The sequence below is a fragment of the Meriones unguiculatus genome, chromosome 4, assembly GCF_030254825.1.
Source record: "Meriones unguiculatus strain TT.TT164.6M chromosome 4, Bangor_MerUng_6.1, whole genome shotgun sequence".
Classification (NCBI taxonomy): Eukaryota; Metazoa; Chordata; class Mammalia; order Rodentia; family Muridae; genus Meriones; species Meriones unguiculatus.
This window is the reverse complement of record NC_083352.1, coordinates 32,101,433-32,124,329: the sequence shown is the minus strand read 5'-3', so window position 1 is coordinate 32,124,329 and position 22,897 is coordinate 32,101,433. Positions and strand designations below refer to the sequence as shown.

The window sequence follows — 22,897 nt, the reverse complement described above, 5'->3', positions numbered from 1 at the left end:
GGAACAAGGCTTAAGCCTTGTTCTGGAAATAGCAGAAGTTACTCGTGGAGAGGCAGGGGGTTGGCTGTGTCTAAAATGATAGCCCAGGGAGGGAAAGTGTGGTAGGTACGGTCTTCAGTGTGTCACAACACCAAGAATATAAATTTCTGGCTGTAAAAGTGAAATATTTGTACAGAAATTCAGTTCAAGCTGGTTTCAGAAGGCTTGGCCAAAGTTATACAATTCTAGATTGGTGACTACTGTTTTTTTTGTTTTTTGTTTTTTGTTTTTTTTTTTTTAAGAGTCTGCTAACCTCCAGGGGACCATCATGAATAATGTAGGCACCAGCACTATCTTTGTATGCCAACACCCATGTACTATGTATTTATTTATATATTTGTTTATTTACTTATGTGCTGTTTTGTTGTTGTTGTTTTTTGAGACAAGGTCTCCCTGTATAGCCCTGGCTGTTCTAGAACTTGCTGTAGGCTATACTGACTTAGACTCACAGAGATCCACCTCCTTCTGCATCTCAAATGCTGGGATTAAAGATGTGTACCACCAAAAAAAAAAAAAAAAAGAAGCCTGCTCCTCAGATTTTCCCCCTTCTAATTTGCCTCCTGCTGTTTATTTTTGTATCAATTATCTTGCCTACTTTAGTGTTTGTGTTTCCTTCAATACTTAAATAATTTCTTGTGTTTATTTTCTCTCTCTTTTTTTAAACCAAATTACAGCCTTTTTAGGTCATCTTAATTCCTGATTCTTCTGCATATTTTCCCCCCTTTGGTGGTGTGAATTGAACCTAGGACCTTACCCATGTAAAGCACTGAGCTATACCCATATGTACTGTGCTTTTCAAAATCTCAGGATTGAGTTTGTCTCATTTGCTTAATTTAAATCTTTTATATTGTCTAATGAATCATTGATGCTTGAGCAAATTTTCACTGGCATTATATCTTTATGTAGGTATGTTTATACATATGTATGTGGTTGCACATGTGTGTCTTAATGTGTGCGGAGGCTAGAGACAGCTTCAAGTATTGTTCGAGAGCTGTCTCCCCTTGTTTTCTTTTTAAATTTTTAATTTTAGTTTGTATTTTACTGTTTTTATGTGTATGAGTATTTGCCTGTATTTATGCCTGCATCACATGCATGCAATTTCTGAAGAAGCCAGAAAAGGGCATCAGGTCACCTGGGACTGGAGTTAGGAGCTGCATGTGGGGCTGGGAATCAAATCTGTTCCCTGGAAGAGCAGTCAGTGCTCTTACCCACTGGGACATCTCCAGACAACACCTTGTATTTTGAGAGAGTCTCTTACTGGCCTGAATCACAGCAAGTAGGCTAGGCTGACAGGCCAGTGAGCCACAGTGATGAGATTACAAGCGGGAGTCACCATGCCTGGACGATTTTTAATGTCAGTACCAGGTACTGAACTCAGGTCCTCATGCTTCCAAGCCAACGCTTTACCGCCTCTTCCATTTTCCCACCCTGTTACTTTCTTTTTTTCATTGATGATATTTGTCTGAGTCTGGTCGTCATCTTCCATGACATTAGCTTCCACGGTCCTAAAGTTTAATTTAAACTTCGCCTTGTTTAAAATACCCAGTGACGGTGAGCGACTCTTATTTTATTTTAGGGCCGCACAACCTGGTAACAAGCGGTGATAACCCTTACTGTTCTCTGATAGGCTGTCCATCATACTTATTTTTGAGTTGGCTAAATTCAGTGGAGTGTCTAAGGCAAGTGGCTTTCATTACTTAAGTTCTGGTCTTAAAAAATGCCAGTTACGTGTCCTGATGGTAGCAGGTAGCCTCCTCATCCCTTTTGTTTTTCTTGAATGTTTAAAGTACTTTTAACATTAAACTACCCTGTATTTTTTTTTAAGTTACTCCACAATGAGATGAAATCTCTTCTTTTTTCTTTTAAGTACTCTTTTCTCAAAACTTTTTCTGCTGACAGCTGAAAAACAAATTACTTCTTTCTTTTCTGCCGTTTCCTTTTAACACACTTTGCTCCTCCATCAGCCAGGTGATACCTTCTCTTCAAATGTGGCAGAAGGAACAAGGGGTCAGTGACAGGTTCCCTGTTGAGAGTTTACACTTGATGAGATTGTGTTTCTTCTGGAAGGTAGAGAATTCAGTGTTCTGAGAGAGAAGGAGCTGGCGTGGAATGACTCCTGCTTGAGAAGACAGAGTGAACAATAGTGCGAAACTAGTGAATACTCAGAGCTGAGGACACACAGAGAGCTATAGTGCTAAACAGTGAAATCACACTTCCCTCTGCTCCGTTTTTATTGTGCTTTTCACTGAAATACCAGTTGGGCTTTCTAGAAATATTCACGCTTAAATTCACTTCATGTAATATTTTGTGAATTGTCAGTTTGCTTTTTTGGACAAAAGAACATTCAAAAATATTGTCTGCCTTTGTTAAGCTAATTATGTTGTCTCAGTAGGTAATATGCCATAATATATTAATAAAGTATGTAACTTCTTGTGATTTAAAAGTAATTTTTAAAGTTACAGCTGTATCTTAGATTACCCTTGTAGTTCAGAAGCTCGGTTTGGTTTGTTTGTTTATCATTGTTGTTATTTTGTTTTGCTTTGCTTCTCATAAGAAGAGGTCCAGTGTGCCCTCCCAGTAGGGACCCCGTAGGATGAGGCCCTTGCTGCTCATCACTGCAGCATGAGTTGTTCTGTTGGATGTAGTGGCGCAGACTTGTAGATATGAGAAGTCTGAGGGATATTTATGTCTGTGAATCAGCTGAGGGACATGGCCTTGCTCGACCAGGCAAATAGTTTTCCCTCTGTTCAAAGTTAAAGATTTCTGTATGGTAAAAAGCTTCTGTGCAAGCAAGGCAATAGTTCCTGGGCTGAGTGACAGCCTGTGTATTGAAAGAAAGTGTAAGACAACCGTCTGATGAGGGATTGCTATCCAAACTGTGTAAAGAGAACTTACTATCCAGGTAAGAATCACAAGGATCTACCAGACATGTCTCAGTAGGTAACAGGTGAGAAACTCAATGTCACTAATCATTAGGGAGATTAAAAACAAACAAACAAACAAACAAACAAAACCACCCTGAGATAGCACCTCATGGCTAGTAGAGTGGTTGATGTGGAAAAGAAGAAACTACTCTGATCAGAAAGCGTATGGAGAAAAGAGAACTCTCATGTGCTGTAGGGATATAAATGAATATATTGAAAATACTGTGGCACTCCTCAGAAATGAAACAGAGCTGCCGTCCGAGTCATCTGACAGATTTGTTGTCATTACAGTGAAGAGACGACTTCCTCCATGTTCATTATAACAGTATCCACAGTAGCACAGCTATCAACCTGTGTGTCCGTCCACTGATGACTGGATAAAGATGTGTGCAGGTGTTAGTTACTTTTCTATTGCTCTGATTAAAATATCAGCAAAGGCAACTAATAGAAGGAAGCGTTTGTTTGGGTTTGGAGCTGCAGGGGGCTGGAGTCCAGAAAACAGCTGGCCCTGGATGCTTAGCACTCCTATCTTCAACCACACCCAAAAAAGCAGAACAAATTTGAAGTGGAGTGAAGCTATAAAACCCTCAAAGCGCCCCTCCCCCCAGTAATGTGCTTAACCCAGCAAAGCTCTACATCCCATAGATTCCATAACCTCCTCAGATAGCACCAGCAGGAGACCAAGGATTTAAATACATGAGCTTACAGGAGACCTCCTCACTCTAATCCCTGCAATACACAATGGATTACTATTAAGCTTTGAAAAGGCAAAAATTCTATCGCTTGTGAAAGTATGGATGCAAATAGAGAACCATGTGCTAAATAGAATAAGCTAACAGAAGACCTCCCCTCCTCCTCCCCTCCCAATCCCTTCTTCCCCCTTCTCCACGCATGCCCCTCCTCAGGTCTACTGAAAGGGGAGGTCTTCTTTTCCTTCTTTCTGATCCTAGTCTATTAGTTCTCATTAGGAGTGGCTGCATTGTCTTCTTCTGTGGCCTGGTAATGCTGCTTCCCCCTTAGGGGAAATCAAAGAGCAGGCCAGTCAGTTCATGTCAGAGACAGTCCCTGTTTCTATTACTATGGAACCCACTTGGACACTGAACTGTCATGGGATACATCTGTGCAGGGCTTCTAGTTTATCTCCATGCATGGTCCTTGGTTAGAGTATCAGTTTCAGGAAAGACTCCTGTGCCCAGATTTTTTGGTTCTATTGCTCTCCTTGTGGAGCTCTTGTCCTCTCCAGATCTTACTATTTTCCATTTCTTGCTGAAGAGGTTGTGGAGAAAGGGGAACCCTCCTCCACTACTCATGGGAATGTAAACTTGTACAACCACTCTGGAAATCAATCTGGTGCTTTCTTAGATAACTAGGAATAGCGCTGCCTCAAGATCCAGCTATACCACTCCTAGGCATATATCCAAAAGAGGCTCAAGTACGGTATAAGGACATTTGCTCAACCATGTTTGTAGCAGCTTTATTGATAATAGCCAGTAGCTGGAAACAACCCAGATGCCCCTCAACTGAGGAATGGATACAGAAATAGTGGTACATCTACACAATGTAATATTACTCAGCAATAAAAAACAAGGAAATCATGAAATTTGCAGGTAAATGGTAGGAACTGGAAAAGATCATCCTGAGTAAGCTATCCCAGAAGCAGAAAGACACACACGGTATGTACTCACTCCTATAGACTTATAATATAGGATAAACCTACTAAAATCTGTACACCTAAAGAAACTAATCAAGAGGAAGGACTCAGGTTAAAGCACTCAATCTGCATCTAGAAAGGCAAAGAGGCTGGACATCAGAAGAAGGAAAACACAGGGAACAAGTTAGAAGCCTGCCACAGAGGGCCTCTGAAAGGCTCTCTGCCCTGCAGACTATCAAAAGAGATGCTTAGACTTATGGCCAACCTTTGGGCAGAGTGCAAGGAATCTTTAGTCCGTTTTTAAAATCTTTTTTATTTAAATTTATTTTCTATACCAATTTTTTAAAATCTTCCCTGGTGACTGTTAAAATTTGTGCCATATTTTATCATAAGCATTGGAGTGGGAAGAACAGAACAATTATAACATGGGAACTATTTTGTAAAATGTACGTCTGTGCTACGGTATTTTTTAATTTCTCAAATTACACAGTCTCTAGTGTACAGTGTAGGCTGGCTTCTACCCACAGTATATTAGCAAGATCCAGGTTTGGCCAACAATAATAAATCAATGAAATGGAGGCTTTCTTGCCCTCATTTTGCTTAAAATTGGGCCTGAGGATTTTTTTATCATCTCTTTCTATAAAAATGTCCAAAAGAAAACATTTTATAATTTCAGTGTAACTCTAGTTTAATGTCATTGAGCTCCAGAATGAGCTTCCTGTCCACTGTTCTTTGTCTTGTATAATTTCATTGTTCAGCATCAGCCCACATACAGAGTGCTGTCAGTCATGTGATATTTTTCTCTTCCTACCTTTAAATCTATTTGTAAACACTTAACAAAGGAAGCTTAACTTTCATTATTTCCCCCTGGGAGCTGCAGATTTCTCAAGAGTTCCTTTTGGCATCTCCCACAATTGCATTTGCAGTTAGCGTTGTGGTAGCAGAAGTCTGAGTCATGAAAATGGTACTCAGTAATGGAAAAGATGGGTCACTGTTGAACCAGCTGTTCCTAGAACAGGATCTCAATCTTCTCTGCTGTTTCCCATTAGCTCATATGACAGAAACTGTTTTACTGATCGTGTCTGGTCAATGTGAGTGTGTCTGTGTACTGTTATTATCTGATCCATTGCCAGTGTTCTGTTCTAAAGTTTAGAAAGGTGATGTCAAGAAGACTGAAGTGGAACATAATCTGTCTAGTTGTGCCTCTGACATGTCTAGTGAAAAAGATGCAGTCCTTGAAAATGTCTTTATCTTTCTTCAAAATAGGACGTCTCTTTCTTCTTTCGTGCGGATGAGTCATCTTAATAGCAGTCAAAACAAGCTTACAGCTGAGTTTTCCTTGGCCTCTTGCTGGTGGCCAGAGCCTTTATAGGGCCTCCAGTCATTTGTAGGAGCGTTAAATTGGCTGCACAGAGGGCGTTCAGCAAGCTGAGCACTAAATGGGAGGGCCTGAGAAAACTGAGGATGCAGGCAACATTGGAGAGAGACAGGAAGTTTATCATGGGAGAGGGAAAATAAGGGGAGACCGGAGAGCTGCCATGGGGAGCACCAAGCACAGTGATGCTGAGCATGCAGCCAGCTCATGTCCCTGTCTGGGTGCCCCCTCTCCCAGCCGCATGACCCTGCAGAAGTGCTGTTCCTCCGCCTCCTTTGCCCCACTTTTCTCATCTCTGAAGTGAGGATCAGCATTGGTGCAAATCAGCTGGGTCGATCAGTTTGTTAGAACAGAATCTAGAACAAAACAGGGACTCATCATCATCAAGAATTCTTAAGTCTTGTACTTCCAGTATGGTGGCAACTGGCCACAGTTGCCCATCCAGCACTTTAAAATGTGGCAGTCTCTGAACTGAGCTGTAGTCCACATGGTATCCCCCAGACAGAACAGTTTTGTCTTCTATACATGTTATAGTAACTATATTGGATTAAAATATTACTAAATTAATTTTTTTTAAATTTTTCATCAATTACACTTTATTCATTCTGCATCCCCCCATAAGCCCCTCCCTCCTCCCCTCCCAATCCCACCCTCCCTCCTCCCTCTAAATTAATTTTTTAATGTGGCCACGGCAACTTTTGTGAGGGCGATGTGGCTTATATTACATTCCTGTTGGGCAGTGCTAAATTGTATATTTCCCTTATATGGCAAGAACCACAGCAAAGAGAGTCAAATGCTAGATTTTGTTGGGAAAAGGGAAACAGTGAGGCTATTAGGCATGACCTCACAAGCCTGAAGGATAAAAATGTCCTGGCAGAGCTGAAGGCAGGCTTTCATGGTGCATCCCTCAGTTTGGACTCTGCACACAGGCTACTTGTGTATTATGAACTGATTTTATTAATTACTCCTATAAATTTCCTAAGAGCAATGCAATTATGTGTGCAGTTGTTCAACGCAAACGTTTTTAGTGGGAACATTAATCTATTGCTTTTGTAACTATTTAGTTTCCTCTTTCTTAGTATTGTGAGCATCAAACTGTGTCTCTCAAAATCTGTTCCAAATCCAAGCACATTAGACATCTGATGAGTTCCTATAGATGTAATTACTTTATGCTCCATATTTTACGTGTTTTGGAAAATATATTCACTCTTAAAGTAGTTAAAGTAAATATGCTGACAACAGGAAACATCCTACTTTCTATAGGGAAGGAGGCTCTTGAAGAGTTGCATCCTCAAGGTCCTCTTGCCATTCCTGGGAGGGGTTTGTGGGACCCTGTCCATGGCAGCAGGGTACCCTTGTCCCCACGCCAGGATTGGGAGGCTGGGATGGTGAACTCTAGCTGGGACAGAACGTTTTGGGTGCAGTTTGGTTCTGGCTTTGGCTTAGCTTGATTTGGCTTTGCTCTCTCTCTCTCTCTTGCAGTGAAATACGAGGAGTTATACTGCTTTTCCTTCAATCCCAAGCTGGATAAGGAAGAACGCGAGCAGGGCTGGTCTCTGGTTGATCTTAGTGAGGAGTATGAGCGAATGGGCCTCCCTGATAACTACTGGCAGCTCAGCGATGTGAACAGAGACTACAGAGTGAGTAGTGCCATTTTAGTGGAATACAAACACTTAAACCGCACGAAGTCTTATGTCCATTAGCATGAGATAACTTCTGTCTTTCCTAGATTCTGCAGCTCTTTATAGATGAAGTCTGAGGGTTCCCAAGTCTCGTTCTTTTTGGTGGTTCCCTAGCCCCTCCAGTACTGAGGATTGAACCCAGGGTCTTCTGTATTCTACACAAGTCATCTGCTACTGTAGCTATGTCCCAGGCTCATTCTGGCTTTCTTTTCTAAATGCACGTAGAATTAGTCCCTCAAGACTATCCCCACATACTCTTCCTCTTAAGAGGTGAACATTTGTAAACTCGGGAAGGCCCAGTGGAGACTCTGTGGCCAGGCAGTTGCTGGGGCACTGGCTGGGACCTCATTCTCCCATCATGTCTTTTTATAGTACAGGGGCCGATTAGTGTGGAAATCAGAGGGACCCTGATGGCAGTTTGGCACCAGCCCCTTGATATGCTTACTGGATTTTCAATTGGTACATAAGGTCACCAAGAGGCTCCCTGGAGAGATGTGGAAAAAAAAATGTGCCTATGCTCCCAGAGAGGAGTATGGAGAAAGGGAAGGAGTGCCAAGTGAACCTCTTGTTCTCTTCAGTGATGAGTTCACATCTCAGTATTAGCTTCAGTATTAATTCCTCATGCTCCAGGGAGTTAGCAAGAGATGGAGATAGACATGGGGAAGAGAGAGAGAGAAAAAATGAGAATTTCTTTAGTTTAACCCTATAGTGTATTGGTGAGGCTAAAGCCTAGGGTTCTGTGCATGTCAGGCAAATACTGAAGTGTACTGCAAGCCCACTCTTCTACTTTATTTTCCTTCCTTCGTTCATGATACTTCCTTTGATAGCCTCTTTTAATATTTAAATAGTGCCTGCATTTATTGGCCATTCATAGTGACTCTGAATTGCCTTGTAACTGGACGTTTTGGCTATTTATTGGGTTCCTTTCCCTCTATACCATCCCTATCTCTTCCATCCTCCCCAACACTAGGTAAAAGAGAAAGTAAGTTAGAGGGGAAGTAAGCATCAATATCATTAGACTACTTTTTGCTGATTAGGGGTGTCAAGTTCCTTAGGGAAAATGTAATCGTTCTAGTCAAGAATCTCCAAACAGCAATCCAGTAAACAGCAACAGCAGCAGGGAGGCAGCGGCCACACCATTCTGGGGGCTCCGGCCTTTCAGACAAACTCTGCAGCTGGCAAAATCACACCCCAGCTAGAGCACAGGACAAATCATAGTCAGCTGCTGTGGACAGTCTGAAGCAGCCCCATATCCTACACCGGGGATTAAAATGAAAACATATTCACATAACATTTCTATGTTTTTTTCCTTCATTAATTTATTTATACATTTCTATGTTAAAAAAAAAAAACTAAGACTACATTGTTTCTTCATTTTCTTGTTCCTTTATTCTAGAAGATTGTCTTGGTGTATATTTATGTATATTGTTTTGCTTTGGGTAATTGTTTTCATCCATGTAGCTATTACAGATAGATCCCAGCATGTTTTCTGATCTTCGGAACTTCTGATTTTTATTTTTTTTTCTTTTTTTGAGACAGTCTCAAGTAGTACTCAGGATGAACTTAAACTCACCATATAGTCAAAGATGGCCTTCAACTCCTAAACCTCCTTTCTCTGGGTATTAAATTAAATTAAATTAAATTAAATTAAATCTCTAGGGTATAGATTATGCTTCCATGCCTGACTTAACAGGGTTCTGGAAACTGAATCTAGAACTTCTTGCATGCTAGGCTAAGACACTACCATTTGAGCTACATCCCAGCTCCAATCATTTATTTTAACTGTGATTTGTACTTTTATATATTGCTAATCTTTGTCCAAATTTGACTCTATGTAAGATCTACAATAAACATTTTTACTAATTGTGATTTTATAGTTTGATAGTAAATCTTATCCTAAAATTGGGTGATTCTTCACTATTGTCCAGACTATATCAGAGATACAGATTATTTGAGATACAGCTGGTTACTTATGATACTGAATCTTCTTTGTAATTATGCTTCAATTCAACAATGATCTCATACTTAATCTTTGTGAAGAATCAGATTAATATAATCAGAACAGGTTGTCCTCTTGCAAATGTCAATTTTTGCACCAAATGTTTTAGCTTTAAGATGAAAAAATGTAGGGAAATCCAACTCTATTTAAGGGAGTCAGATGCCGTTAATTTTAAAAGACAACTGTCCTTGAGCAAGGAAGAAAAGAAAGTGAACCACAAATTTCATAATTTCCTTGTTTTTAATTGCTGAGTAGTATTCCATTGTGTAAATGTACCACGATTTCCGTATCCATTCTTCAGTTGAGGAACATTTGGGTTGTTTCCAGATTCTGGCTATTACAAATAAAGCTGCTGTGAACATAGTTGAGCAAATGTTCTTGTTGTATGGTTTAGCATCTTTTGGATATATGCCCAGGAGTGGTATAGCTGGATCTTGTGGTAGCGCTATTCCTAATTTTCTGATAAAGTGCTAGACTTATTTCCAAAGTGTTTTTTTCAAGGTTACAACAGAGCCAAAATACGTAGGCCCAGGGGGTCGTGCAGAAATTGATACTCCAAACAGGGACCATGCATGGAAAGGACCTAGAACCGCTGCTCAGAGGAAGCCCATAGGCTGCTCAGTTTCCAAGTGGGTTCCCTAGAAAAGGGAACAGAGACTGTCTGTGACATGAACTCAGTGGCTGGCTCTTTGATCACCTCCCCTTGGGAGGGCGGGTGCAGCCTTGCTAGGCCACAGAGGAAGATGATGCAGCCAATCCTGATGAGACCTGATAGGGTAGGGTCAGATGGAAGGGGAGGAGGTCCTCCTCTATCAGTGGACTAAGGGAGGAGGAGTGGGACTGGGAGGAGATGAGGGAGGGAGCTACAGCTGGGATGCAAAGTGAGTAAGTTGAAATAAATAAATAAATAAATAAATAAATAAATAAATTTCTTAAAAAAGAAAGTGAACCACAACCAGTGAATAATCTTTTCTTGAAAATATGGTTCTTTCTACTTTTTGATGACTTTTCCTCTTAGAATTAACATCACAAAAGTGACTCAGACATAGTAACTGGCGTCCTGCATTGCACACACTGAAAAAATGTGTCACTCATCATTTCCTTCCAGAAAAGCACACAGCAAAACAAGCCTGGCCATTTACAGAATGATGTGGCAGAAAAGGTGAAAACCTCGGGATTTTCTGACTTGAGAAATACCACAGAGATATATTTATTTACTACCAGTTTAGAATAGAACAAAAATTATCTTACATAGTAAGTTCTAACTAATCATCCACTGGAAGAGTTTCATCACAATGCACTTTTTGTGTATTTGAATTTATGACTGAGAAAAACCCATATTTCCCCTCTTGCTTTCTGAGCTAGTTTTATCCTCTGCACAATGCCTTTCAAGTCGGTGGGGCAAGAGCAACTTGCCAATGGTAGAGAAGATGTCAGGTGAGTTTGTGTGGTTGTGGGCAGGTTAGTAGTTGTCATCTCTTTGTCACTGATGCATCAGTTAAGACCCCTTTGACACTGGCTATGGAAGCCTAACTCTCTAAGCTTGTACTTGATTTTATATACAACCCCGAAGTTCCCATTACAAGGGTAAATTTTTAGTCAGGCTGTGGATGTAGCTCTGTGGCAGAGCACTTGACTAGCATGGAGAGGGTCCCAGGCTCAGTCCCTGGAAATGGGGCAGATTTGCTCAGTCTCTCTTGCACTATAACTTAAAATAGTATCTAAATCATGTATTTAATTAGAGTTGTTTTTAACTTTCAATTAGATTTTAAATTTTAATTTAATTATAATTTCACTTCCCTAGAGCTAGATCTTACTATATTATATTATATTATATTATATTATATTATATTATATTATATTATATTATTTACTTTACCTTGCTCGTACCCTCATTTTTCACAAATTCCTTGAAATGAGTTCTAGGGCCTAAATATTTAACAAGATATTTCTGTGTAGATATATCGCAGTTCCCGACAGTAAGCCTACCCCAGGTCTGACTCGGACCCATTGGGTAGCATCTTGGATGGATAGCATCTACATAAGGTAAATACATTACCGGAAGGTTACGTCCAGGTCAGCAGAGACCAGTTCTGACTGATCTGACATCATCACAGCCCCCATCTCTGTTAACTCATTTTTGCCCAGGGTCTAACAGTAATTCCTTAATAAAGTAAGGACTTGGTAACAGCTTACTGAATGAGTGCAAAAGATTCCATAGGGCTGGACCCCACCAAGACACATGAGCCTTTAAGCCTGGCTTATTTCTTTAGTGAGGACAAAATGGTTCTTCTAAAAATGGAACTCAAGTATCCCTCCCATTTATGTTTCAGCACATGGCAGTCTGGTACAGTGACCACATGCCTTTGACCTTTGGGCCAGCAGGAGTAGTATGTGTGCTAATTTTCTAGTAGCTTGCTTACTTGAAACAGACTCAGACACCAGGCTGTAATCAGGAAGGAAGTGCAGTGGGTTGGGGCCTTATTCTGCCTGTCTGGGTCTAAGTGAGCTCTGCTCTGCAGTCTTGGAACAGGATTTTCCTTCAGAGCACCCAAGCCCATATGAGACTGTAGTTACACTTTGGACCTGTGCTCATCTCTCTTATGGCCTTTTAAAAAACATATATAATTTTTTATTTATTACAATTTATTCACTCTAATAAATTCAGCTGTAGACCCCACCCTTATCCCCTCCCACTTCAGCCCTTCATCATCTCTTCCATCCCCCTTCCCCAGTCCACTGATGGGGGAGGACCTCTTCCCTTTCCATTTGACCCTAGCCTATCTGGTCTCATCAGGGCTAGCTGCATTGTCTTCCTCTGTGGCCTGTTAAGGCTACCCCTCCCTCAGGGGGGAGGTGATCAAAGAGCCAGTCATTGATTTCATGTTAGAGACAGTCCCTGTTCCTATTACTAGAGAGCCCATTTGGAGACAGCTGCCATGGGCTACATCTATGCAGGGGTTCTAGGTTATCTCCATGAATAGTCCTTGGTTGGGGTATCGGTCTCAGAAAAGACCCCTGTGCCCAGATTATTTTTGGTTTTGTTCTTGTGGAACTCCAGACCCTTCCAGGTCTTTCTATCTCCCCCTTCTTTCATAAGATTCCTTGAACTCTGCTCAAAGTTTGGCTATCTCAGTGTCCACTTTAATAACCCGCTGGGTAGAGTCTTTCAGAGGCCATCTGTGGTACACTCTTGTCTTGTTCCCTGCTTTCTCCCTCTTCCAATACCTGTCCCATTTGCCTTTCAAATGAGGATAGGTCATCTTACCCAGGGTCCTCCTCCTTGCTTAGCTTCTTTAGCTGTACAGATTTTAGTATGTTTATCCTATATTAAATGTCTAATATCCACTTAAAAGTGAGTATATACCCTGTGTGTGTTTCTGCTTCTGAGATACCTCACTCAGGATGATCTTTTCTTGTGGCCTTTTTATCTCTTGCTCCATGACTTAGCAGTCTAGTTAAGGGAGTCAGTGGAGGCAGGCAGGCAGGGAGGGAGGGCATCTTGACAAAACTATTTGTAGTCAGGAGGCTTCTTGTTTCTCCTTTCCTTCAGTGGCAACTTGCACTGTGGTAAGGGTGGGTGGAGATGGCCAAAGATTAAATATTACCCCCATATTGCCACACCCATGAGGATTCTGTTGCTATGACCTCAGAGATGCTTGACTTCCAGGAAATAAACAGTTGTGTGGTGAAGCCCAGGAAACTGCCACCTGATGGATTGACTGATGGGAAAGTCAAACACCGATAGCCAGCAGCCGTCAACATTGCCAAGTGCTGGCATTTCTTTTGGCTGTGGTGGTTTATAAAGTGCTCTGTCGTGGGTGTTGTCTGATTTTTTTTTTCTTTCTATTAACTCTCTAAAATATCATTACTTAACTGTCAGTTTGGGAGATTAGAAAACCAAAGCATCCAGTGTAGTTTGGCTTCCCCAAGGTTGCGGAGCTGCAAACTCCACACTGTGTAGTAAGTGTCCTATTCTCGCTCTTTAGACACTCTCAAGGCACCAGGTCTCCCTGTGGCAGTTTCTGCCAGAAGGAGCAGATCTTTTCTTACCACTTACAAAACCAACACGCTTGTGAATCACAGATAAAACTGGTACATTGTGTGGAAATGGGAGGCACACCACGAAATCCTATCTAGAAATCTTCCTGGGAGGACCTGGGAGGAGACTTCCTGAGGAAAGTGGGACAGCGTAGGCTGGGGAAGCATGGAAGAAAGTTGAGAGGACCAGGGGCAGGGGTTTCAGAGAAGGCTGAAGAGGACACAGTGTGCCAGGGACACAGAGGTAATCTGAGGATGTAACTGCTGTGGTTACATTGTAGGAAACTGTCCCCACACAGGCTGCCAGTCAGATACAGGCAGCTAATATTTCTTCAGCCATTAGGAAGCAGAGTTACAGTTTGTACCTTTTTGATGAAAGGAAGACTGTCCTCCCCACATAAAGAGCTTTTGGAGAGAAGGGACAGTGCACAAAGGCAGGACGTCCGTGGTTGTTTTGCTCTCCTTCAGAATTATGTCACAGAATCAGCTTCATTTCTGAGTGGCTTCAGGTTTCCTTGAAACAGCCTCCTCTGTAACTTGATTAGGAAAGCTAAGATCTGCAACCTTTCAGTATGTTGAAATGGGACTTGTGGTGGCAAATTGCAATGGAATGCTTGATTGCCTCAACACACCTTTGTGTTTTCTGATGACAGGTTTGTGACTCTTACCCCACGGAACTGTACGTCCCCAAATCGGCCACAGCACACATCATTGTGGGCAGTTCCAAGTTCCGGAGCAGACGGCGATTTCCTGCCCTTTCCTACTACTGTAAAGAAAGCCATGTATGTCTCCAAGCGGGTCTTTGTTTCACACTCTGCTTTTATGTTTTATCCTGAATGCACAGTGATCATTCTCTCTCTCTCTCTTTCTGTGTGTGTGTGTGTGTGTGTGTGTGTCTTTCTGCTTGTCTGTCCCTATCTGCCTTCTCTCTCTTTTGTGTGTGTGTGTATTTATTTTAATTCTTTGTGTTACATTCATATCCTCTGAATGGTGTGAGACAATCTAGTTCCATGCAGAAACTTACTTACCTTTCATGTATATTTGACAATAAACTAATGGTAGACTCAGATAGTACCTAAGTGTAATCGGCATGAATTAGGCTATGCTCTCTGGAGGCCCCATGCCTGGCTGTGATCCTGAGATCCTAAAGAAGACCTCAGTATCAGCCATCACTACCCCTCTCCTGGCAGTGGATGAGGAGGGACTCAACAATGTTGAGTCCCTTTTTAAAGCAAGGCTCTGAGAATCATGTGTGACATTTCTGCTTACATACTAGTCACCAGAACTATATGGAATAGGCATGAAAATGCAGTCTTGTAGGTAGCCATGCAAGAATTTAAAACTCCATTTCTATGGAAGATAGGAAAACCAATTTGGAGGAACAATGGTGGTCTTTGCCATCAACTAAAAATCATTTGGTTCAGGCCAGGCAAAAATGTTTGATTTTCACAGTTAACATAGTTTTATGTGCAAAACTAAGTGATGTTATCTGTGTGTGTATAAGCACTCACGTGTGTGATTGTGTGTAAGTGAATGTAAATTTACTTACAGCCAAGGTGGAGCAGCAGCTGCCAGGTGATATAGCAGGCTTCCAAAAACATGTGGAGCAAGGCAGCTTCAGTAGAGTAAGCATATGGCCCTCTGTTGCCTTCTTCAAGAGGAAATACTGCTTCATTGATGGGTTCTGTTCCTTGAAGGGATGAATTTGCATCCGCTTTCTTGTTCACTTCTTAGCCATGAGATGGGGCTGGTGAAAGGTTAACATTGGTTTTAGTCAACACAGGAATGGAACAGTGTCTAGGGTCAAAGGATGTTGCGCCTTTCCCTTTTTGAAAGTTGAACTAGTAAGGTTGTGAGATTTCCTGTTGCACTTTAAACCGGGATGCCAGTAACATTCACATTTTGTAGTTTATTGGTGAAGTGAAAGAGGGGAGGAATTTAGGTAAGGAATAGAGGATTATTCCTCCTTTCAGCAGTAGGACAGGCAGAGTATTTAAACAGTGAGTCCAGGATCTATGGTACCCCCTCTTTGGAGAAAAGTGAACCTGTTTTTGAGCCAGTGTGAATATCGTATGGGCAAAGGTGGAATACTTCAGACAGGATCAGATCTTTAGGAGACAGACCTCAGAGGCCAACCTTGCTCTGATGACCCTCATCACCCACTTCTGCCCTCACATGCTGTCCTTCTGCTTGACCTTCCAATCTGATAGTGAACTTGCCTAGCAACTAAGTATATTAAGAAGTTGGTGATCCTCTGCATTGAGTTTTAGCTGTTCTTGAAAAGGTATCAGTCAGATGGACATATTCCTAAGCATCACTTCATGGGAAACACCATGTGGGCACCTAAGCTCCCATTTTCCCACCTCTGTACATGGTAAGATCTGAATTGCAGGTAGAATAATAATTATATTTGTGTTTTGTAACAATATTTGTATTCCTGTATTATATTTAACTATATAAGTACTTCTGGATGAGGGCTTGTCCTTAAAAAAGTATCATTGCTGAAATACGGATTTCTGCAAGTAAGTAAAAGTCAGGTGATATGGTCTGCTGGTTTCCCATGCACTTATTGCTCATTATAACCCATCCATAGAATAAGAAGGGCCACGAGGTTATACTGGGAGCAGTAAAAATGGGGTGCTACAGGAGTCATGAGAGGGAGGTCATCCTGTTCCTGCAGGAGGTTTGACTGCTGTGTTATTACCATAGGCTGGTGGGGAACTGAAGCCCCTTACTGATGTGAGCCCCTTAACCTGTAGAAGCAGCATGTGGTGAGAGCTTGAATCAGGGCCTCTTGGCTTTACCAGATGTCAAGGCAGCCGATAACATTAATTTTAAGCCTGTTTCTGTACATGAACCTTGTTCCCCACCCCTGCCCCAACTCCCTTTGGGATCAAAGGATATATATAATATATGCATAATATATATTATTTATATATATGGTTCATTGAAAAGTAACTAAGGTGTTCGGCATAGTTCTAGGAATGTTCCAGGAGTGTACACGTTAGCATTCCACTTGATTTTAACTATTACCAGCTTTTATACAAGAGGAAGCTGAGATACTGAGAAGGCATGTAATTGCTCCAGATCATATAGTGTGAGCAGAACTAAGACTCAAGTTGGATTCTCTGCAATGCTACTCTTATGGGTGTGTCATACTGCCCAACTTCCTGTTGATTCGGAGCCTGGATATGCGAGAGTCTGTAGATAACTTTCCTAGCATGCACAAAGCCCTGGGTTCAATCCCCTACACTGAATAAACCAACTGAGTATAGTGGTGTATCCAGAAATCCTAGCAGTCAGAAGGATCATAAATTCAAGAGATTTATGTGTGATTAAAGTGCCAGAAGCTAAACCCACAAAAATATTTTGCTGTGAAAGCTAAGTTTAAAGCTGTGTGTTTACCTATCCTCACTTATTCATGGTTTTTCTATATATCATCTATATATCATCCAAGAGTGCAGTATGAAGTTCTCCATGCTGTCTGTGGGGATGGGTCTCAGAGTTGCTCAGAGACCAATGTCTCTGCGCGTACTAACCCTCACATAAAATGGTAATGTTTGCACGAACCCTGCTCACACCCTCCTGCACACTTTACATCGATTCTTTGATTGCTTAAAATCCCCAGTCAAGGTAAATACTTGTGGGTTATTTAGGGAGAGGCAACAACAACAAATCTGAGTATATTCAGTACAGAGTCAGTACTTTTCTTTAAATACTTTCATCCATGGTTGTTTAAAGCTACAGCTGGTTAATCCCACCGATGCAGGACCTGGTGAAATGGAAAGACAGTTGTTTGATGTTGGAATTGCAGGGCAGGGAAATGGCAGAACAAGCTGAGATGGGGGCTGAAGAAACTCCTTGTCTCTAAACACTGTTGCTGAGCAAACCTAGCTGTAACATGAAGCTTTCATTGCTGTAGAAATGTGACCCTTATGCCTGATTTTGGGTGTTTATGAGTCTTTTAAATAGACAAAAAACACTACAGAAACTGACAAAAAGGCATTAATAGTGTTTTGTAAGTTTCAGGAGAATAGTTATTACACTTTCAGCAGTGAAAAGAAACAATATTAGTGGAAAGGAAAGTAGGTTGCTTAAATAGCTTTAAATTTCATGATTTGGAACCTACCTAAACATTGTCACACATTCCTAATATCTTACACAGAAAGCTTCCAGTGTAGCATGTTCTTCAACTTGGGTTAAAAACAAACAAATCTTGATTTCCACAAAATCCAATCCCATTTTCCGATGTTGGTGCAAGGTGCATGCTAACCAAAGGTGCCTTGTTCCGGGGATACTCCCAAAGCATCTCTGACAATACTGTGTTTCTGTGGCCTCTTCCCTCAGGCCTCTATCTGCAGGAGCAGCCAGCCTCTTTCTGGCTTCAGTGCTCGGTGCCTGGAGGACGAGCAGATGCTTCAAGCCATCAGGAAAGCCAATCCCGGAAGTGACTTCATTTATGTTGTGGACACACGGCCAAAAGTAAGTGTCAGGATTTTCATACATGCCTCTGTGGCCCTGAGTCCAGAGGCTGGAGGGAACCAAAGCTTCACTGATAATATTCCTTACTATGGTTGGTTTGTCTGCAAAGAATTGTTCTTGGAGAGATCAGACCATGGGGACTCCAAGGGGCTGCTCTGTGCTGACACTCTGTTCCTGAAAAGGCTGAGTGCGCTGAGTACATTTTTATTTACCCTGTTTTAAACATTGTGCTGGTCACACAATAAATGGGTGCTGTTAAGTTTTATAAGTTGTTGTGTAATATGTGAATTAAATGTCAGCCATGCTATTAAAAAATGAATACAAGGGAATAAAAATGTGACATAGGAAAGAGAAAATAGACTACGAACTCTTGCCAGTTTAAAAGTAAAACCATTAAGAATAGGCACTTAGTGGCATAATTGTAGGTATTTGTAAATGTAGTCTTCACATCTTGCTACACAATACATAATGGGTCTCTGCCTTCCTAGTAAACTTTCACTTCACAACATTGGTTAAATTGTCAACCAGGTATGAAAATCCTGTCCAGCTGGAAGTTCTGCACCTGAAAGATGTGAAAAAGTTTTTAACTTGTATTATGGTCTTTCAGTTTGTGCCTGTGCCTGAATCAGGCTCAAACCCCTGCCTTCCAACCCTGACTGTCCTCCTCCTCTCTGTGTCTTTTATGTAAGGAAGAGCTGTTCTGTGTTTTCTGATAGCTATGTGCTTCTTAGAGGACATTTGGGACAGGGCGGGAAGACGGGGCTTTTCCAATAGAGATAAACAGATTGACATCCTAACTTAAGAGCCAGTGATCCACGTCGGCTCTGTATAGTATAAGCCTTCCTTAGAGTATGACAGCTGCGAGGCCAGGCTAGGTCATCTTTAAAGCCAACTAATCCTAAGGATTTGATTTAAAGGGTATATTTAGTACTCTTTGTTATTCTTAAGTAATAGGAAGTTTGACTCTGATCCATTAAATAAAGTGGGGTCGCCTCTTCTCATATCTATCCAGGACCACTCACATGGTTTTTAAACTGTTCATTTCCTTTTTTTTTTTTTTTTTAAGACCATGGCCATGTTGGTTGATTTCCTCCTCCCCATCCCTAGCCTTCCTAGGTACCCGGGAAACTAAGCAGATGTTTGCTATGCAAGCCCTCCCCAGTCCTTGCTTCTGCACCCAGGTTTGCTCCTAGTACAATTAAAGAGAAAGGCTTAGGATGCAGCTCAGAGCAGCCCGATCCGTGGCCTTCCAGCTAAGTCGACACAAGAGCTTCCCGAGTCCCTCACTCAGATGAGAGCCTTCTGCATTGTTCACTGTTGGGAAACTGAAGGGCAGCAGAGGCAGTGACAGTCCCAAGAATTTATTGAGAAGTCTCCTAGGTCACATGCTGCCGCTAGAGGTTGGTACATTAAACAATAAGAAAACGTGTCAGAACAGTGTTTGCTGAGGTCTAAAGCAGGCAGTGTGTCATCATATTTCAGCCTTGCCTGTGGCTTTATCAGATATTCTGGGATTTTTGATGAGCTTGCAAAAATGGTAAGCACTTTCTCATTTCATTCTTATGAGAATCCTGCAGATTGGAAGACTTTTTCTTTTCTTTTCCTATGTGAGGGCTTAGCTTTAAAGAGGTCAGGTAATTCACCCAAGATCACACATTTTAGGGCTGAGGACACATTCAGTCAAACACAGGCTTATTTGACTTCAAAGCCAGTGTTTTTTCTGGGGGAACCTTGTTTCTCCTTCTGGACTATAGAGGATTGCCACCTTGGTTGATCATGCACTCAGTGGAACCAGAGACTCAGCTGAAGAGCCAGCTCCAAGCTTAGTCCAAAGCACTTCAAGACCAAAAGAGCAAGAAGGGCTCTGAGCTGTGTGCTGTGTGTCTACCAGCTCCTGAAGGGGAAAAGCTAGACGGTCACCTGCTTAGCTATGGAGGAAGGATGAGTCCTGAAGGCAGGGGTGAGGTTGAGACTGTCACTTGTTTCAGTGGGTTACTGGCCCTTGTCCTGCTCCAGCTCCAAGTATTGCTTTGTGGTTATGGCCTGAAGGTCACTGCATCAGAGGTTGTCTTATTGCCCAACAGGAAGTCATGGGGTATTTCTCTCTTCTCTCTGGAAATGAGGTAGTGTCTGTTCACTGGGTTCCATGCAGGGAGCAAAACACAACTATGAAGAGAGGTGGGAACCTGGGACCTTGTTTCCTGGTCTTAATATGCATCAAGCTTGCAGATAGCCATCGCAGGAGGAGGAGGATGGAAGAGAGACGGTTGTGTTTCATGGCAGGTGGGGGGACAGTCTTCACTCCTGTTTTTTGCCAGTACAAAGCATGGAGAAATATCCTGTGGCTTAGGTTGGACTTGAACAAATTATATAAAACTTTGATAACACAGCATATCTATACTGAAGGATTTTAGTGAGGGGCGTCAGGCAAGTATGCTAGCAAGGCTGCTGAAATAGGCTCATGCCACAGGGAATCTGCCATGTGAGTGAAATGGGCACTTCCTACCTCTAGGAGCCTATCTGTGTACCTTAGGAAAGTCACACTTTGGATACCTGTGCTGAGAAGGCAGACAGTCAGTAAGTATTAATCAGAGAAGCCTGTCAACCAATAAGATGACTGCATTTGCCTACCCTTGCAAAGAACTCTTTATCTAACTGCATTCCTCCTGTGTGGCCCCTTTTACCAGCTACATAGAACAGATGAGCCTGGTAGAAAGCACAGGAGGGAAGCATTCCTGAGAAAAGCCCTCATCAGCCCACACAGCCTGTAGAGAGGGAAAGAGACCATTTTCTACCCTCTATGGGCTAAAAACATAAAATAACCTGGACTGAGAAGTCCTGCTTGAATATAATGGTGATTCTCTTAAACATGCACACGGTATCTCTAGATGGTAAGGGGAGATTTGACAGGCTCATTTGTAGTCCTTGAAGGCAATAAAATCATGTAGTACTTTCGTGAGTGGGCCATAGTTAGAGTTAGTAGGTCATGGCAAGATGAGGAGAGGAGGGGACCTTCCTTTGACAACCCATATTAGGCCGTGGTCCAGTTCCGCTAAAGTTAGCTTGCTGTGGTTTGCTATTCAGCACTGTCAGATCAGGTCTTGTCATGATTCAGGCATAAAATATAACTGGTGTGATCCTGGACTCCGAGGTAAGGATAGGGACCAGGCCTTCACTGCTTGATCTCAAGACCAACACTCACTGGAAGTTTGTGGGTCTGATTGATCCAGGGGTGGCACATCTGTTTCTTTCTAGTCTTGGCTTGGTTACCCATTACCTCTTTCTTTTATGTAGTCATGAGTCCAGTTGGTCAGCTGGTCATTAGGTCTCCTTTGTATAACTGTGTGTGTGTGAAGAGCATGGGCATAGGTGAGGTGCAGAGATGTGTTTGTTGCTGATGAGACTCCTGGGAGCTCATAATCTCTCCCTCCTCACTGCTGATTTTTTTTTTAACAGTACTGGGGATGATTGAGCCTAGAACATCACACATGGGCAGGTGCTTTGCCATTGAGCTACATCCCCAGTCTCTCTTCACAGTCGGTTTGAGGAGTAGGTCTTACTAAGTTGCCAAGGCTGTCCTTGAACTTGTACTGTTGTCCCCTTCTCAGCTTGCAGAGTAGCTAGGATTACAGGTCTGTACCACCAGACCTGGCTCACTGATAAATTTTTAAATGCCCTCCACTTGCCTTGCTGCTCCCACGTGGTGGACCTCTATCATCGACTCTAAATCAATTTCTGTTTTTTCCACTAGAAATAAACAAAATGACTCAGCAAGTGTTCACCACCACAGAGCTTAAATTCTGTAACTGAGGTTGTCGCTGTGTTCTCACCTGCCTTTAGGCTCCAACTCTCACAGGTCCTGCTGCTCACGTGACCCCTCCCAGGCCTGGTGGGATTATCAGCTACCGTTTGGCAGAAGCCTTATGTGCTTTCCATTCCACATTCAGTTATGCTCTTATGGCAGCAGGAACAGCTAGCTTCATGTGCATGATGATCACATGATCATGTGATCTTTTGATCCCAGCCAGTGACTTTTTGTTTCTCCTGTGGGTATTTCTGCACCAGAAATTCTGATGCCAGATAGCAAACGCTTTTCACATTTGGACCGGTGGCTTTTCGAGCCCCTACTTCTGAAGCATGTCTAGAAACTGGGCCTCATTTACCTCTGTGGCTTCATCTACTTGAGGATTTTTAGGATCTGAACTCAGTAACTTTTTATTTAATTACCAACTGCAGTTCTCAGCCAAAGGATGACCCGCATTTGACTGGCTAATAGTGGTTTCCTGATGCAAGCATACTGTCTCTCTCTTTCTTCTATCTATATATCTGTCTCGTTATGGAGTAACTTTTGGGTTGTTTATTCCTAAAACTGTGCTTTTGCCACATAAAATAAGTGGAGCTCCTGAAAAATTATTTAAATAGATTAAATATTGCCACCTTCTGTTCATTATGTGAAGTACACATTGTCTTTCATGAAGTTTTTTACTGTGTGCTTTTAAGGAAAACTGCCACCAGTCAGTTTTCTCATTGTAGCTTCTAAATAATTTAAAATGTGAACATGTACTGTATATGTAATAACTGTAGTAGTAACCATATTTTGCTTGATATATGTTACATACGTTCAGAAGAGGATGAGGGGTGTGGTGAGAAGGCTTGGCTTGAAGTCAGATGCAGAGTAAGTGCATAGTTCATGTAACATAAGGT

The 22,897-nt window shown here is 42.0% G+C and overlaps 1 protein-coding gene and 1 long non-coding RNA gene across 3 annotated transcripts in view; one reads left to right on the top strand and one right to left on the bottom strand.

Moving 5' to 3' along the window:
- Positions 1 to 22,897, top strand: part of Mtmr7 (myotubularin related protein 7) — an 88,738-nt gene that overhangs the window by 37,386 nt on the left and 28,455 nt on the right. For both annotated transcript variants that reach the window (XM_021663329.2, XM_060381629.1), the window contains exons 4-6: positions 7,472 to 7,629; positions 14,365 to 14,493; positions 18,059 to 18,193. In XM_021663329.2, the coding sequence (XP_021519004.1) occupies positions 7,472 to 7,629; positions 14,365 to 14,493; positions 18,059 to 18,193 (422 nt within the window). The remainder of the gene's footprint in view (positions 1 to 7,471; positions 7,630 to 14,364; positions 14,494 to 18,058; positions 18,194 to 22,897) is intronic.
- On the bottom strand, positions 4,456 to 22,152 carry LOC132653615 (uncharacterized). Its single transcript, XR_009591364.1, has 3 exons — positions 22,024 to 22,152; positions 15,261 to 15,458; positions 4,456 to 6,345 (listed from the first exon to the last, which is right to left on the bottom strand). It is a non-coding gene; the product is annotated as an uncharacterized LOC132653615 (long non-coding RNA).